Source organism: Mesocricetus auratus, unplaced genomic scaffold, assembly GCF_017639785.1.
Source record: "Mesocricetus auratus isolate SY011 unplaced genomic scaffold, BCM_Maur_2.0 Super-Scaffold_100013, whole genome shotgun sequence".
NCBI lineage: Eukaryota > Metazoa > Chordata > Mammalia > Rodentia > Cricetidae > Mesocricetus > Mesocricetus auratus.
Genome location: NW_024429196.1, coordinates 46,089,309 through 46,106,097, shown reverse-complemented (window position 1 = coordinate 46,106,097; position 16,789 = coordinate 46,089,309). Strand labels below are relative to the sequence as shown.

The window sequence follows — 16,789 nt, the reverse complement described above, 5'->3', positions numbered from 1 at the left end:
ACCCTCAGCTTCAGGATACAGAGTGCAAGTTCTGGATAATCTTTTTCTCTTTTTTGTTTTTTCACATGGGGAGTTTATTGGAAGAGAAGAGAAGGGGCAGAAAGGGGGCAGAGAGGGATCTCTGGAAACAAAAGTAGAAGGGAAGCAATCTTTTTAATCTCTCTGTCTCTCTCGGTTTGTGTCTCTCACTGTCTCTGTCTCTCTCTGTCTCCCTCTCCTTCCTCCCTCCCTCCTCCCTTCCTCCCCTTTCCCCCTCCCTCCCCCGTAGTCTAAGCTAGGCTGTAATTCACTATGTAGTTCAGACTGGACTTGAATTTACTGCAATCTCTGCCTCGGCCTTGTGACCGCTGGGGTCACTTGAACCACTGAGACTTGGGACTTGTTTCTTTCCACCAATGTCCCGGAAAGGGATTTCGCTTGCCAGGAAGTTTTGTCTGAGAGGTTCGGAGCCTAAGCAATGGCTCCAGGGTGACTTCTTGGATCCTCCACGTTTCCAGAACTTAGTGAAGACAGGCGGACCAGACTGGGGACATGGACCTATCAGCTGGGCTCCCTGTGCTACTATTGCTGTTGCTGTGGTCCTTGGCTCTGCAGGCGCGGTCGCAGCGTGAGTGCGGGAGGGAAAAGTGGGGGTGTGGGTCACAAAACCGAAAGTGACTTTCTTGGCTCCGGGAACTGGTCACTTCAGAGTGCCAAGGCCGCCCTCCGGGGTCCCTCTTTCTAGCTCTCCCCCTGCAGACCCCTGAGGGGACATCTGTCACACAACTAGCTGCCCAGGGCACATTCCTTCCCTGCTCTAGCAGACTGTCACGGGTCTAGGCACCGGTGTGAGGAGCCTCGTTGACAGAGCTGAGCCTGGGGTCTCAGTCTCCGATCTCCTTTCGCTTTTATTGTGAGCTTTGCTATCCTCTACCACCCCTACTCATCCGCGATCTGAAATTTCTCACCTAGAGCAACCAAAGTCACCTCTTTGGTGTTTCCTCTTCTGGGTGCGGGGAGAGACTCAGATGTTTGCCCTGTGAGTGCTGGAGGTGCTGGGTCGCACCCCATTCTATCAGTTTTTGGAGAGAACAGGAGCCTGAGAGCCAAAGACATTTCCTCTCTCCTGGTAATTGTTCTCTCGTCTAGAAACATTGTTTTTATTACAAAGGGATGTAATAGCGTAAACAAAGATTTAAGGGAAGTAACCAGGACTCTGACAGCCCTTGCGGTTGGTAACAATGTGCCAGGTAAGAAGTCCAGTAAAGAAGAATCAGATCTATTCAGTGTGACCATATTGGGAAGATCAGGTGGCCCAGAGAATGAGTCCATCTTCAGGGTCCTGACATGACATTTAAGGTTAAACAGAAAGCAAAAGTTTCTGGTAAATAGACAGCCATGGATCCTACAATGGAGTCCATAAATTGTTCATCCTGTAATGTAGTCCATAAAGTGTTACATAACTATGTCTTCTGCCTCAAGGTACTGCCTTCACCTCATAGATAATTAGTTACCCTCGTTTGGAGGTGGGGGGAATTCCTGTCCTGAAGCTTTGACATTCCTGTCATCCAGGGAACTTCAGGTATGGGGCAAGGTTATCTTTGTGCATTAAGCCTTGGAAGTGGGCTAGGTAGGTTAAGAAAAAGAGAGTATGGCAGGAGTCTCATGACACAGAGGGCAGGCTGAATGCTAGGCTTCCACACCCTTTCAGTGAGTGTGGGTGAGAGGTCAGTGCCTTTTTGACAGTATCATGTTTTGGGCACCTCCAGAGCAGTGGTTCTCAACCTTCCTAAGACAGCGACCCTTTACTACAGTTCTTCAGGTGGTGGTGATCCCCAGGCATAAAATTATTTTCATTGTTACTTCATAACTGTAATTTTGCTACTGATGTGAATCATGTTAATATCTGATATGGAGGATATCTGATATTTAGATCCCTGTGAAAGGGTCGTTCGACCCCAAGGGGTCTACACTCACAGCTTGAGAACCACTGTTCTAGAGGCCCTTGTTCAGCTGGGCTTTGTTGATTTGCAAATTAACAAAGGATTAACAGGCTTTTTCTGAAGAATGCCAAAGAGCTGCTTAATACACTTCAATAACATTTGGATCTGTGATCCTTTTTGACTAGTTATGCACTGAGAAGCAGCAGTTATTGCTAGTTCACTGGCTCTCACCTTAGATCTTTCCTCAGGTTGAAAAGAAATAATCTTCAAGATGATCTTGCTTTATTTTCATAGCCCCACCCCACCCCCAGGGGTGTCTCCCTATGTAGTTCAGATGGGTGGGAACTCACCTGTGCACACCAGGGTGGCCTCAAAGCTGAGGCAATCCTCCTGCCTCAGTCTCCAGAGTATTAGGGTTAGAAGTAGAAGTGTGAGTGAACCACTGACTCCAGGCCAACAAGTCTTTGTGAAGCGCTAACCCCCAAGCCAGGTGCCATTTGAAGTACTAAAGTTGTGCCCTTGAACATCCCTGCCCTGGAACTGAGAGAAATTTGGGAAAGCCCCATGCTGAGAGTTCCTGTCAGTTTCCTTTCTGGGAACCCCTTCTATTTGCTGACAAGCTGTCCTGAGCTCTGTGGCAGCACACTCTGCAGGGTTTTTCAGCCAACATCTACACATGAAAATGTTCTGAGACGGAAGTAGGGAAAATTCACTTCCTCCAACTCCTTAGGGCTTTCAACTTAACAAACTGAGCAGCAACTCCTTAGCTTGGTCCCCACAGACAGAGAAACCCAAGCACTTTCCGAAGTCTCCCAAGAAGGTGGGCAGAGTAAGAGCAAAAGGCTGTGCTGGGAAGAGAACTGTATCACTCTGCAGAGAGGCTTCCCTCATGTGAGAGCAGCAGCTGACCCAGGGCCTTCTGATCCCACTTGCTGCCCATTCTGAATGCTCACTGACTTCCCCAGGGTCACACTCTCTGTACTACCTCTTCATGGGTGCCTCAGAGACAGAACTTGGACTGCCTTTGTTTGAGGCTATGGGCTATGTGGATGACCAACTCTTCGTGTCCTACAATCATGAGAGTCGACGTGCTGAGCCCCGGGCCCCATGGATCTTGGATCAGACCTCAAGCCAGCTGTGGCTACAGCTGAGTCAGAGCCTGAAAGGGTGGGACCACATGTTCATTGTGGACTTCTGGAATATCATGGACAACTATAACCACAGTAAGGGTATGTGGAGAGGGGGGAGTCACCTCTCTGTGGTGGGCACAGCACTATTGTGCTACTTTGGGGATACATCTTGAAGTAGACAACTGTGGGTGTGAGAACCTGGTGGGGAATAGGAGACACAGAAGAGAGAGAGATTGTTGTCTGCCCCAATGGTTCAATACTTGAGGATGGTGGGGACAACATGTACTTCTTTGTTTCCAGTCACTAAGCTGGGAGTGATGTCGGAGTCCCACATCCTTCAGGTGATCCTGGGCTGTGAGGAGCATGAAGACAACAGTACCAGTGCCATCTGGAAGTATGGGTATGATGGACAAGACCACCTTGAATTCTGCCCCAAGACACTGGACTGGAGAGCAGCAGAGCCAGGGGCTTGGGCCACTAAGGTGGAGTGGGAAGAGCACAAGGTTCGGGCCAGGCAGAACAAGGACTACCTGGAGAGGGACTGTCCTGAGCAGCTGAAGCAGTTCCTGGAGCTGGGGAGAGGACTTCTGAGGCAGCAAGGTATGAGGGACCATACTTAGGACCCACACTCTTGAGTGGGAGTGGAGGGGAATCCAAGGTACCAGGTCAAGTTTCAGCCACTCCCAAATTTTGAGAAAGTACTTTCTCAGTCCTAAGATTTCCATTTTATTTATTTCATTTTTTTTCTTTAGACAAGATCTCATTCTGTAGCCCAGACTGACTAACTCAGTATGTAGCCTAACCTGGGCTCAAATTCTGGAAATCCCCCTGCCTCAGCTTTCCATGTTCTAGGATTACAATCATAAACCACACATGGATAATGCTATTATGACTTTCTTGTTGTTTCTTATTTGTTTGCTTGTTGTTATTTTGTTTTTTAGATGGACTCTCACACTTTAACCTAGGCTGGCCTAGATATCACCATGTAGGTCAGACTAGCCACAGACATAGCAATTTTCCTGCCTCAGCTTCCCAAATCCTTGATTTCAAAGTGTGAACCACCATTTAGGATAGAGGTGTCACTTCATATTGAGCTGTACAACACAGCTATGAACTACAAAATTATTTTCTTCAGCATGTGGCTTGAAAGGAAGCATCCGTACTCTTCTTCTGATGGAGCAACGAATCCTATGTATATTTATTATGTCTTCTAAGAACACAGAAATATCATTATCAGATGAAAATACCAAATAAGGCAACCCATCTGAGCAGCAGAATCCTTTAGCAGTAAAAGATTATTTCCCCAAACTACAGCAGTCTCACTGAGGGCTTCCTCTTACCAAGGCCCTTTCCTACAAGAATGGCTGTTAGGCTCAACCAGATAACAGAGTCCAAGTCAAATGTGCTTTACAGAAAGGGAAATGTCTGCCTGGTCAAAGGGCCTGGGAAATAGGTGTTAAACAGGAGAGCGGACTTGTGGCACTTCATTAGCATCAAATTTTGATGCCATTTTCAAGATACCAAATGGCATCTCCTGCAGCTGGTTTTTCTAAGAAGGGTGTGCTCTTCCTACCACAAAGGAAAGTGAAAATGTCAGTCCTCCTGCCCAGAGTAAAACAAGCTCCTCTCCTTCCTCTTTCCCTCAAGTGCCTCCTTTGGTGAAGGTGACTCATCATTGGGCCCCTGCAGGGACCTCTCTAAGGTGCCAGGCTCTGAACTTCTTCCCTCAGAACATCACTATGAAGTGGCTGAAGGACAACCAGCCACTGGATGCCAAGGATGTCAACCCTGAGGATGTGCTGCCTAATGGGGATGGGACCTATCAGGCCCAGATGACCTTGGCTGTAGCCCCTGGTGATGAGACAAGGTTCACCTGTCGAGTGGAGCACCCAGGCTTGGATCATCCCCTCACTGCCACCTGGGGTAAGGATGGGCATTCAGGGTAGAGACACCTGTCATAGAGATGATTACCTTGGCTGTGAGAGAAAGGTCTGCTCTGGGCGGGATGTGGCAGTCATAGACTTGAATTTGCATTTGCCATTTTAGAGCCCTTGCCATCTCGGGCAATGATTATTGGAGCCATCAGTGGGATCACCGTTTGTGTCTTCTTCTTTGTTGGCATTTTGTTCCTAATCTTAAGGAAAAGGAAGGCTTCAGGTGAGTAGCAGCATGGAGGAAATGTCATGGTACTTTTCCATGGACACATATTCCTGCAGAAAATGAAATTATTGGGAATTCCTCTCTATGCTCTTTTCTTTGAGAGCACTTGATATTTTGTGTTGTTTTGTCTTCCCCAGATAGGAAGTTCCCAATTCAGGAAACACCTTCTAGGCACCTATTATTCTGCAGGTGTTATTTAAGGTAGAGTCAGGGAGTTGAGGTTGAGAAAACCACTGGCCAAGTCTCCGAGCCTAAACCTACTGTGGAATGGAATTTATGACAAGTGCAGCTAAAGAAGACCTCTGAGAATGAAAAGATTTGGGATGTCACTCGAAGAAATGTTCAAATTACATCAAGAAAGATGATGGAAAATAGGTGTGGTAGTTTGTGCCCCTAATGTCAGGAAAACGATTACCAGGAGTTAAAGAGTTGGTTACTTTGTGAGACTCCCTCTTAGAATACACACACACACACACACACACACACACACACACACACACCACAGATAGAACAACCATGCTGAGTAAAAGAATGTATTATTGGACCTTGTCCCTGACTTCATGTGTACCTCACTCATAAATTGCCTCTGTCCTGGTTCTGGTTATCTGTAACATTGGAAAATGAAAGGGAGACAGAAGCCAGGATACACAGTTCTGTAGAACATTATATTATGATGACTGGGGAGATGACAAAGTCACAAAAGCAAAAGGGAACAATGTCTGTGTTTATGAAAAAGTTTGGGGGTGGAGTTAGGTAACAAGGAAAGCAGACAGCTACCAAACAGTGTCATATGAAGAGATGACCATCTCTGAAATCCAGCAGAGTCCCTGGACGAGTATGACCAGGGATAGAGGAAATAGAAAGGGACAGGGCAAGATGATGCTTGGTCAATAATGCCTCTCCCTTGGTGTCTTATCTTCCCAGAAGAAACCATGGGTGACTATGTCTTAGCAGAGTGTGAATGACTTGCAGCCTGCAGACCTATGGAAGGGAGGAGACCCAGCCAAAGACTTGGAGGAACCAACCTTGCTCCATTCTAGGACAGAGTTGGACCTAATACACAGAAAGTGCCTGAGGTACTCTGCTCTTAGCTTTCCCTGTTCACTTTCGTAAGATGTTTCCCCCAGTCAAGTCTTTGAGTTCCTGAACAACAGTGACTGTTCCAGATGCAACCTTTCCCTCCAGAACTGGTCTCATGAATCTCCGCCTGCATCCTGAAACATCCATCATTTCCTCCATCCATCTAGACTTCATATGTCTACTTCTTAAAAAGACTCTCTAAATTTGGAGGATACCCGATTCATTTTCATATCTGAAAAAGTTATGAATATTCTTCCTGGAATGCACACATATACTTGTTCCAGAATTTTGCACACACATCCTAAAATCTAGGAACCACTCAACCATCTTTTGAGCCTCTCCATCTGTTACCTGGTGATTCTTATGTCACCAAACTCTGACTTTTATGACATTGGAGTGTTATATGGTCATCAATACAACTGAGGAGACACCCTCTAAGAAAATACAGATGTCTGTGTATACAATGATGGCTATGTGTTCATGTTTACAAAGGTGTTGGACAGATTAATTTCATGTGCGTTGTTGACATGATGCCTGTGAAGTACCCTCTCTCCTTGCTGGATAATAGAAATCATAAATGATTATAATAATAAAGTGTAGCTTGCACTCGTAAAGAAGTGTTCAATATTATACTCTGCTCTGATCACCTGCTAAACATTGACCCTGACTTGAAAGTCATAATGTTTTCATGAGGTGGAAATTAATATCTGCACCAACATCCTTTTTCTTTAGTTGAGGGAGCTGAAGACGCACACTTCTCCAGAGATACAGACAGACAGACAGACAGACAGACAGCCGTTAGAGTGTCATTGTGACTCTTTGGTGCACCCTGTGCACTGGATTAGTTACATGAAGTGAGGGGAGAAAGGAGATGACTCTTTTCTTGTCTCCTGGGGTTTCCTTTCAGTGAGTTTGACTCATGACATGAGAAATAGCTGTCAACATTCTCCAGCCCCCAGCTACCCTGAGTCCGTTAAATCTCCTGTTTCTTTTGGCATCTTTTAGTTCAGTTTAGTTTTTTAGCTTATCTGACTAATGTCCTTGAAGCTGATGCCTCTGGAGTCAGAACCTTCAAGTGACTGTCCTGGCAGCCAATAGTCTGTTAGCCTTTCTCATCTCATGGAAGTAAAATGGAAGCTGGCAGGTAGAGTTGCTGAGGTCCTGTGCTCATTCATAGTTGTACACAGTAAAGCAAAAAATGTGATTTAACTAGACAATTTAGAAATTACTAGGTTGCAGAAAAGAGGTTCGTCTGTTCATGTTTGTGTAAGTACATCTTCATGTGTGTTTTCATATATGTGTACATGTGTATGTACATGTGTGCGTGGGCACATGTCTCAATCCAGATGGCATGTATTCACTTTCCCCCAATGCACACATTTGCCTGCATGACTGTGCTATAAATTCTATCTTAAAGACCAAGTGCCTCAGACCAACATTTGAGCTGGGACCTCAACTTTCTTTTTTTTTTTTCTTTTTTGATCTTTGTCTTGTTTTCTGTTTATGAAAGTTAGGTACAAGGAAAAAAAGCAGCAAAATATGAATTCACTGTTGAAAATAGATGGACTTAGAGTTATCATTTCCTGAGTGAGTAACACACTCTAATAGCAGCTGGTATATTGCCTAGATATAACTCCCATCAAAATGTATGCAACACATGATTTGGCAAATATGCCACTGTATTTTGTACCACACAGCTTTATTGATATTCTTGCCCATCTTATGGATGTAGTTAAGGATATTTTTATTTTGGCTTGATTTAATTTTTAAAAACTATTCCCACTGTAACTGGGAGTATAGGTTTGTATTTTTTTCCTTTGTGTTTTATAGAATGCTTTCATTGCACTGTGATAGCTAAATTGATAATTTTCCTTTGCTGTAAGAACATTATCATCTGAGTTGTAAGTAGTGTTTATCTACAAGCTGAGCTGAAAGCACACTGTAGTTTATTCTCTCTAAATATCAGTCTGTACATAGCAGAATGCCATGGGGTTTCCTCTGCCTCATAGGGAAATGTTAGAGTTAACTAAAAAATGGTGTAAAAATTAGACTGCATGAATGATACATTTGCATTTTGGTGTGTTTCTTAGTGTCATTTCTGACTTTTTCACAAATTTTAGGGGCTGCATTTAAATATTTAAGACTTAATTTTCAAAATTCCCATCTTCCCTCATCACGGGCTAAACATTAACATGATGTGGTGTTGGGCCTAAGAAAGGCTAGGATGCGAGGCCCAGTGTAGGCTCCTGAGCCTGACTTGAGTTTGGTGACTTGTCTCTGACCTGTAACCCCCACGTAGGGGTGACTCAACCTGACCTGATGCAAGATTGCCCCCTGCCTAGCTACCTGCCTGCTTGGTGGAATACTATTGGCCTTTACTCCTCACGTCACCTTACCCTATCCCAAGTTTCCCATCCCCTACCTCAGTCCTATATAAGTTCCTGCCTGTTGGAATAAATCTGAGATCCTGCTTCGACAGACTCCCGACTCAGTGTGTATTCCCCTACCCCCCCCAAGGGGGCAGGGTCTGAGTAGACACTCACCATCCTTGCTCTACCTGCAGGGAGGCCCCTGCAATGTGGTAGGTTGGAGAAGGGTGACACCTGGCGGCTCATTCCAATCCATCACAGTTGGTTGCAAAGAGGTGGGGGAAAGGACATATCCCCAAGGTAAAGTGTTGATCAGGGGCTAGTGGAAGCAGCAGTTCTCATCTAGAAAAACATCAGGTGTGTTGGGCATGCCTGTCATCCCAGTGTGAGGGAGGTGAACGCAGGAGCATCAGACGCCAGCTTATTCTCAGGGAGTTGGAGGCCAGCCTGGGCTACACAAAACTTTCTTAAAAGAACAAATGATAAGAGGTTGTGTGTGTGTGTGTGTGATGAAGATATTTTTAAAGAGAAAGTGCATGAAATTTATAGAAAACAGAATTGTGTACTGGATACTGGAAAGGCTGGTATTCTGAACTGCTAACAGGAACAGACTGCAAACAAACAACCCAGTGATCTCCAAGGCTCCTTCAACAGTGGGAGGTCCACTCAGGAAGCACTTCCTCAAGTGCTGCAGTGAGAAAAGTCGGGTAGCTCTTTACTGTCTTACAGCACTCCTCATCCTGCCCTCCCCAGACACATTTCAGACAAATTGTTGCAGGTACAGTGCCAAATTTTGTCATGGTGTTACTTTTAAGCCAATATCTATGAACAGTTTTAAGCATGAAAGGTGTGTGGGCTGACTGGCATATAACTTGGTAGTGACTAATCCCTACCCTTTTCAGTAATGCACTGTTTCAGGACTCCAAGAGCCAATTTTTAGAAAGCATGGGTGCTTTGATATATGCATTCACTTAGATATTACTGAGCATCACCTGATCATGCCCTGCCCAGCATGAATTCTGATGGCGCAGGCCTGCTGTTTGTTATTAACTGCCCAAGGTAGAGAAAGAGAAAAATAGTGTTTTGAGGAAAAGCTTCTCTATCTCCCTCCTTATTTGCATTAATAAGAATTTGCAGTCCCAGGAACATCTTTTGTGGAATGAGTGTTTTCTAAAACAAACTCATTTTCTGTACTGAGAATCAAACCCAAGGCCTCACACATGTCAAGAAAGTACTCTCCCACTCCCCAACTTTTTGTAAAATTAAAATACTTACTGGATGCTGGGCTGTTCTCACTGCTAATTTCTCCAGAGTTCTATGAGGAAGGGCCTTTTGGCAGTGTTAGCTTTTATTTCAATGTTATGAAAATCCATGCATGGGGTTGAAATTTCTTGTTAATAGCTAGAAAATTATTGTGCTGGAATTTTAATTCAGCTCATAACTACTATAAGACTTATCTCCATGCCAAGAAGGCCGGTGGTGGAACACTGTTGCCATTTATTGACAAACTATGTAAGGAATTGCCAGTGCTACCTGATAGCAGACTTTGCATGTCTTCTGTAGTGAGAAATAAATGTGCTGTAACATTATCAGAAATATTTCCAAACGTTTTTTCTAAATGTGTTTTTAATTCATATTTAGCTGGGGTGGGTAACAAGAAACAGGAATTAAAAACCTTCAATTTGGTCAGAATACTTTATCTATTTTGAAAATATACTATTCTATACTGGCTCCAGTATAGGTTTAAAGAGACACCTGGTACTAGGGAAATGTTCAGAGATCCACAAAGATGACCCCAACTAAGAATCTAGACAGTAGTGGAGAGGCCAACTTTGATGCACTTCCCCTATAATGAGATTGATGACTACCTTAATTGCCATCTTAGAGCCTTCATCCAGTAGCTGATGGAAGCAGAAGCAGGCACTCCGCACTCAGAGCTAAACAGTGCACGATACTCCTGGAATCCAGTTGTAGAGAGGGAGGAGGGATGAGCAAAGGAGAAACCCTACAGAAACAGCTGACTTGACCTAGTGAGAGCACAGGGACTCCATTCGTAAAGCTGAGGAGCCAACATTGGACCAAACCAATCCCTCTGAATGTGGGTGCTAGTTAGGAGACCTGGGCAGTCTATGGGACCTCTAAGAGTGGATCCAGTATTTATCCCTAGTGCACAAATGGACGTTGGGAGCCCATTCCCTAGGCAAACTTCCTCAACCTAGATATATGGGGGAGGGCTTAGGCCCTCCACCAAATGATGTGACAGACTTTGATGATCCCCCATGGAAGGTGTCACTATTCTTGGGGAGTGGGTGAGGGGTGGGGTAGGGGGTTGTTGGGGGGGCATGGAAGGATGAGAGGGAGGGGGAACAGGGTGGGATTGATATGTAAAATAAGACTGTTTCTAATTAAAAATCAAAAAAGTTTACTAACTGTGATATTTAATTTTAGATTTTTTTTCTTCTGTGTGTGTGTTTTGCCTGCACTAGTGGCACCTGTGGAAATCAGAAAAGGGTGTCAGATTCCTGGAGCTATCCACGTGGGTGCTGGGAACCAAACCTGGAACCTCTGGGAGATTATCAAATGCTCTTAACTTCTGAGCCATCTCTCCTATCTCATTGTTAAATTAAAATTTGGAAGTCCCAAACCAACAATAAACCCACATCAAAAGCCAATGCTACCTGCTCTTCTGTGGTTTTTTTTTTTTATATTATCCTTTTTTGACATCACTAATTTTATCACAGGCTTCACCAGAACCCTGTAGGCTTGGTAATGACCTTAATCAAGTATTAGCCCTATGCTGTAATCCCCAGATCTACAAAACGTTTTTTTCCAAAGCGGAGCAAGCCATGCTGTGATTAGTAAGGGCTAGGAGGGAAACAAACTTGGAACCAATATGTACAGTCTTCGTGTCTTTATAACGAAGGAGGTGGAGTCACTAGGTGTCTGTCTTGAAATGAGGAATTATGAAGTCTACAACTAGGAGGCTCAATTTAGATGCTTTTAAAACGTTTTTGTCTTTACAAAACTACCGGCAAGAGGTGTTCTCGGCATATTTAAGTCACCGTTTTGGATGTTTTACTTGAGTCCACACAAGGGAACTACGAGGTAATTTAATAGCAAGATGGAAATAAAAAGCACACGTGAAATGTACTAGATACCTACTTTGCGCAATAGCACGAACATGCCTTTCATTTTGCGCAAAAAAAAAAAAAGATGAAAAACAAAATTGAATGTTTTCCGCGAGATTGAAATCTGTACTTCATGACACACCGCCCAAAATAGCTGGGATTGCTAGCCAATCAAAACCTTCAGTTATAATAACTCCTCCTGTTTGCTCCACCCTCCTTTAAGAGCCTGATTCGAAAGCCACGCCTAACGCCTGTGGTTTTCAATTAGGTCCGCAAAAGGTCTATTTAAAGGGAAGCTTAGCTTTTGTGAGTATCATTTGCTACCATCATGTCTGGACGTGGTAAGGGCGGCAAAGGTCTTGGTAAAGGAGGCGCCAAGCGTCACCGCAAAGTCCTCCGTGACAACATCCAGGGGATCACCAAGCCCGCCATCCGCCGCCTGGCCCGCCGTGGCGGAGTCAAGCGCATCTCCGGCCTTATCTACGAGGAGACCCGCGGGGTGCTGAAGGTGTTCCTGGAGAACGTGATCCGCGACGCGGTCACCTACACGGAGCACGCCAAGCGCAAGACCGTCACTGCCATGGACGTGGTCTACGCGCTCAAGCGACAGGGCCGCACGCTCTACGGCTTCGGCGGTTAAGCCATTGTTACGTTTTCTCTATTGTCGCAAAAGGCCCTTTTCAGGGCCACCCACAGACTCAACAAAGAGTTGTTGCACGTTTTCCGTGCTTAATAGCAGGACCTGATGGAAGGCGGTACGCGAATTTCGCATAAGTGATCTCTGTCGTAGAGCTGTGAGGGGATGACCATAAATTTGAGAATTTTCTATATTGCCTCTTATGGAGTTTGAGTGCTGTTAGACTGTGAAACACTTGAATATGAGAGTGTAACAGGATTACGAGCCCATCTATTGTCTGAAATTTTGACACTTGGATGCACTACCATAAAATTCTAACCTTGAAAGGTTACCAGGTTACATCTTAGAACTGCCTTGTCAAGTGTGTGGCGCATATTCTGGTAACCATCCTCTAAATTTCGAGCTCAGGACGGGGCCATCTTTTCTAAGAAGGGCAAGGATTGGCTCTACAACGTTGATGTTAAATGTTTAACCACTGTGTGAATAAGGCTAAGTACACATCCTTTATTGGGGAGGGCCATTCTATACACGAACTGCATAGTTGCGCGATGGCTTTATATCATTTTAAGTTCTCGTGTGTGTGCCACGTTTGTTCAGATAAAGAGGGCGTCAGATTCCCCGGAAACGAGTTGCAGTTGTGAACCATCTGTTGTGAGTTCTGATATCCAAGCTCTGGTCTTCAAGAGCATCTTGACTAAATCTCTCAAGCCACCCTGCTATGGTCTTTTGTCACTCCTCAAGCCAAGGCCTAAAATAGATGAATATGAAGTTAATATTTGTGGCGCTCCATAAGGCATAAAACCATTTTCCTAAACGAATGGGGTTCTTATTTTTTAATACTTTCCTTGTCAGTCTCATGAAACCTAGGTTATTTTCATAAAATATACAAACCATTTCAACTCTATTTGGCCAAAGTGGCAGCTACTACTGAACTCTACTTCTGTCCTTGATATGGTGGCGTTTCCAGGATAAAATACGCCTTTGGCAAGTTTATGCTAATCAGAAAGCACTAATATGCAATCAAATCTGTAAATAGGCTATGCCTAGGGACCTCCCGACGTTTTAACTCCAGGGTTTAGAAGACAGATTCACATGAAGCGACTGTCCACCTCGTTAACTTTTGTTTAAAGTGTTTTGCCATTTTAAAAATTATGGAAGTGGCTCTTAAAAGAGCCTTTGGGTTTTTTTTTTAAACTGGCTTTGAAGCTCACTTCTTTGCTGCTGCCTTCCTCGGGTCGGTCTTCGGCAGGACCATCTTTGGCTTGCCAGCATTGGGGTTGGCTGCCCTCGTCTTGGCGGGGCTTTTCCGCTGCTGTACACCCTTGGTGCCTTTGGTCTTCTGTCTGCTCCCTGGTGTTTTTGTGGCGGTGGCCTTCGGCTTCTTGACAACCTTGGTCTTACTGCTCTTGGGGGATCTCGACGCCTTGGACAAGCCCAGCTTCTTAGCCTTGGCAGAAGCAGATTTCTTGACCTTACCCTTGGCGTTCTCAGGAGCCGCCTTCTTACTGAGCTTGAAGGAGCCGGAGGCACCGGTGCCCTTGGTCTGCACCAGGACCCCCTTATTCACAAGTCTTTTGAGGGCCAACTTGATACGGCTGTTGTTCTTCTCCACATCATAGCCAGCCGCAGCCAGGGCTTTCTTTAGGGCAGCAAGGGACATTCCTGCCCGTTCCTGAGACATCGAAAGAGCCTCAGGAATCAACTTGGAAACCGAGAAACCCCGGGGTTTGCGAGCAGCAGCCAGGCCAGGTTTCTTCCCTCGCCTTTTAGACGGAGGTCTCTCGACAGGAGCTGGGACAAGGCTACTCGAGGCAGCAGGAACCGTTTCCGACATAGCCAAGAATAGGTCAAGACCTACACCCAGTGAGAAAAAGTAAGAGCATCAACAGCACAGGGGGTCCTGGGGGAGGGGGGCTTATATAGAGCGGGGCGCGCTGTGATTGGTGCATCCCCTGGCAACTCCCCCGCCCCTAGAGGAGGGTCGTTTGTGTTTCTTTTCCACCTAAAAGTAGAAACTTACATATGTGCTCACTGTAAAATCGCTCAGTTTGCTTCACCAGGTGACCCAAGGGGACTCGGATTCCACCTGGCTTGTTACCTTTTATTGAGAAATGTTCCTGCATGCCAAAACTAGTGGGAAAAGCCCTTGATTTCCATCAAATTCAAGAAGAAGAAGAAAACTTTCTCTTTTCCTTGAAAATTCAAAAGTAATTTTTGGTAGAAAATGTATCCAATGTGTTCGGTGGGGTCTTCTATATGTGTGACTTCTAACTGGTGAAGAAAACCAATTATTTAGGCCCTAATTCTTATCGAAATTATTTATATATGTGACATAAGTAACACAGACGTCTTAACCGGCTCACTGTGGAATTAGACGGTGTTCCTTGAATTGTCCCCAAACTCCAGAGTGACGCCTTCTTGAAGGGAGCAGGGCCTAATAAACCCTCCACAGAGCATTTGAGAGGTATGCTAGCTGAGATCTGGTTATAAACATCTCACCAATGACATCTGTGTAGCCAAATCAGCCGACCTCAAGGGTGTTTTCCAACCGAGTTTGTCTCTGCTTTCTCCAACTGAACGCCATGAGTATCCCACTCCCTCTGCCTTACCTATCCTTAGAGGCATAGGTACAGTGCCTAGCCCTTAATTAACTATAAATTATAAAGCTGGAATCACAGTTTACAATCTCTTAATGTGGCTGGGCTGGTAGATGTGGCTCAGGAGTGTTAGAGAAACGTTCTTCTCAGAGCTTATCCATGGGACAAGTCTGGAGATAAGTGCTCACAGATTGACATGGTAGCAACATGCTTGTAATTCCAGTTCTAAGGAAACTGAGGTAGGAGGGAGGATTGCCATGAGTTTGAGGCCACCATGAGCTAAAAAAAAATGAAAACATGCCAAAAGAAGAGGAGAAGGAGAGAACATTATCTTCAACTAGGAGGAAGGTATAAAACCCAATCCATTCTGGAGAATGCTAAGACGAGGATGTAGTGTGATTATGTCAACTGATGCTGAACATGTGGCCCAATGCAGCCAGCCATTCAGCCTGAGTTCTTTCTGGAAATATCTACTCTTGTGAAATAGGGTTCTTAACTTATGCCACAGAAAAGAATTTCTGGAAAAGACAGTATAAGAAAAAGTTGATGTTTATTAAGAACAAAATTGAGGGTGGGTAGGTGCTTATGTCTTAACAGTAATTGTGTGGCTAGGTCTGGTGTGCAGACTGTAATTTAGCTACTTGTGAGGCTAGAAAAATAAGGTCCAAATTCAAATCTACCATGGGCCGAAAAGTAAGTTCACAGACAGTCTGGTCAACTTCATGAGATCCTGCCTCAAAATAAAAAACACACTGAAAACAGTGAGGATGTGTCTCAATAAAGCAAATGGTAGAACCTAGGTTCAAAGTCCAGGACTTAAGGGGAGTTGCTGGGGTTCTCATGCAGGTAGAGCAGAGGAAGGGCCAGTCCAGCAGGTCTCTTCCCTAGGCTGAGCAGGATGGTGATTGCCAAAGACTCATACTTTCCGCCCTACTAGTTACAGGGGGGAGAAAATATACACTGAGTCAGGAGACTTGTCGAAGCAGAGACAGGTTGCCAAACTCTAGGCAGGTTCAGGAGGTTACACTGGGTCTCACATCTGAGCCTTTTTAGGCCCAACAGGGTGTGTGTGTGTGTGTGTGTGTGTGTGTGTGTGTGTGTGTGTGTGTGTATGAGTGTGAGTGAGTGTGTGTGTATGTATGTGTCTGTGTCTGTGTATGCATGTCTAGTGCATGTGTGTGTGTTTGTTGTGTGAGTGTGTGTACATATTTGTATGTGGATTTGTGGGTTTTGAAGTTACATTGCTCAAACATGTTTGAAATTCAATAAAGCAGTTCAACAATTAAGTAAAATTTTATGAGGTGGTTACTTGTTTCTCTTCAAGAATTTCCTTTTGTGAATAAACTCACAGGGTTGTTTGTAAGCTGCACTGTTCAGGGTTAGGGATGAGAGGGGAGTTCTGACAGCTGTGCTCTGAGGTCACATGTGCATTGTCCTTAAGCAGTTTTCAAATTGTTGTGTTCTTGTTTGAGATGGTTGTACTGAAACTTGACTTCCAAACTGTGAAAAGCATAAACTAGACCTTGGAGTTGAGGTTGAGGTGAAGGTTCCTATGGTGGTTTGAAAGAAAGTGACCTCCAAAAGGAATGGCACTCTTAGGAAGTGTGGGTTTATTGGGTGGGTGTAGCCTTGATGGAGGAAGTGTGTCACTGTGGAGATGGGCTTTGAGGTCTCATAAATGCTCAAGCCACACCCAGCGTCTCAGACTATTTCCTGTTGCTTGCAAGTCAAGATGTAGAAATCTCAGCTTCTTTTCCAGCACCATG

The 16,789-nt window shown here is 44.8% G+C and overlaps 3 protein-coding genes across 5 annotated transcripts; 2 read left to right on the top strand and 1 right to left on the bottom strand.

Annotated features, from left to right (window-relative positions):
- Nucleotides 1-271: 271 nt before the first annotated feature.
- On the top strand, nt 272-8,356 carry Hfe (homeostatic iron regulator). Of its 2 annotated transcripts, XM_005066463.4 has the most exons (6): nt 279-607; nt 2,888-3,151; nt 3,353-3,652; nt 4,700-4,975; nt 5,099-5,209; nt 6,137-8,356. In XM_005066463.4, exons 1-6 carry the CDS (start codon nt 532-534, stop codon nt 6,175-6,177), a joined length of 1,068 nt encoding a protein of 355 aa, XP_005066520.1. In that variant the 5' UTR covers nt 279-531; the 3' UTR covers nt 6,178-8,356. The 2 variants fall into 2 exon arrangements, with proteins under 2 accessions (XP_021080729.1, XP_005066520.1); XM_021225070.2 differs by lacking the exon at nt 5,099-5,209 and having other exon boundaries at nt 272-607.
- A 3,758-nt stretch (nt 8,357-12,114) lies between these two features.
- Nucleotides 12,115-12,482, top strand: LOC101826238 (histone H4). Its single transcript, XM_021225084.2, has one exon. It carries the CDS (start codon nt 12,118-12,120, stop codon nt 12,427-12,429), a length of 312 nt encoding a protein of 103 aa, XP_021080743.1. The 5' UTR covers nt 12,115-12,117; the 3' UTR covers nt 12,430-12,482.
- A 427-nt stretch (nt 12,483-12,909) lies between these two features.
- On the bottom strand, nt 12,910-14,356 carry H1-6 (H1.6 linker histone, cluster member). Of its 2 annotated transcripts, XM_040755673.1 has the most exons (2): nt 13,638-14,342; nt 12,910-13,174 (listed from the first exon to the last, which is right to left on the bottom strand). In XM_040755673.1, exons 1-2 carry the CDS (start codon nt 14,258-14,260, stop codon nt 13,156-13,158), a joined length of 642 nt encoding a protein of 213 aa, XP_040611607.1. In that variant the 5' UTR covers nt 14,261-14,342; the 3' UTR covers nt 12,910-13,155. The 2 variants fall into 2 exon arrangements, with proteins under 2 accessions (XP_040611607.1, XP_040611608.1); XM_040755674.1 differs by lacking the exon at nt 12,910-13,174 and having other exon boundaries at nt 13,634-14,356.
- Nucleotides 14,357-16,789: the final 2,433 nt, after the last annotated feature.

What these genes read in the sequence shown, in the direction of transcription:
- Hfe (XM_005066463.4), top strand. Translation starts at nt 532, where the DNA reads ATGGACCTATCAGCTGGGCTCCCTGTGCTACTATTGCTGTTGCTGTGG. An exon ending in CAACTATAACCACAGTAAGG is followed by an intron (nt 3,152 to 3,352) that starts GTATGTGGAGAG and finishes CTTTGTTTCCAG; the next exon opens with TCACTAAGCTGGGAGTGATG. An exon ending in AAGGAAAAGGAAGGCTTCAG is followed by an intron (nt 5,210 to 6,136) that starts GTGAGTAGCAGC and finishes TTATCTTCCCAG; the next exon opens with AAGAAACCATGGGTGACTAT.
- H1-6 (XM_040755673.1), bottom strand. Translation starts at nt 14,260, where the DNA reads ATGTCGGAAACGGTTCCTGCTGCCTCGAGTAGCCTTGTCCCAGCTCCT.
- LOC101826238 (XM_021225084.2), top strand. Translation starts at nt 12,118, where the DNA reads ATGTCTGGACGTGGTAAGGGCGGCAAAGGTCTTGGTAAAGGAGGCGCC.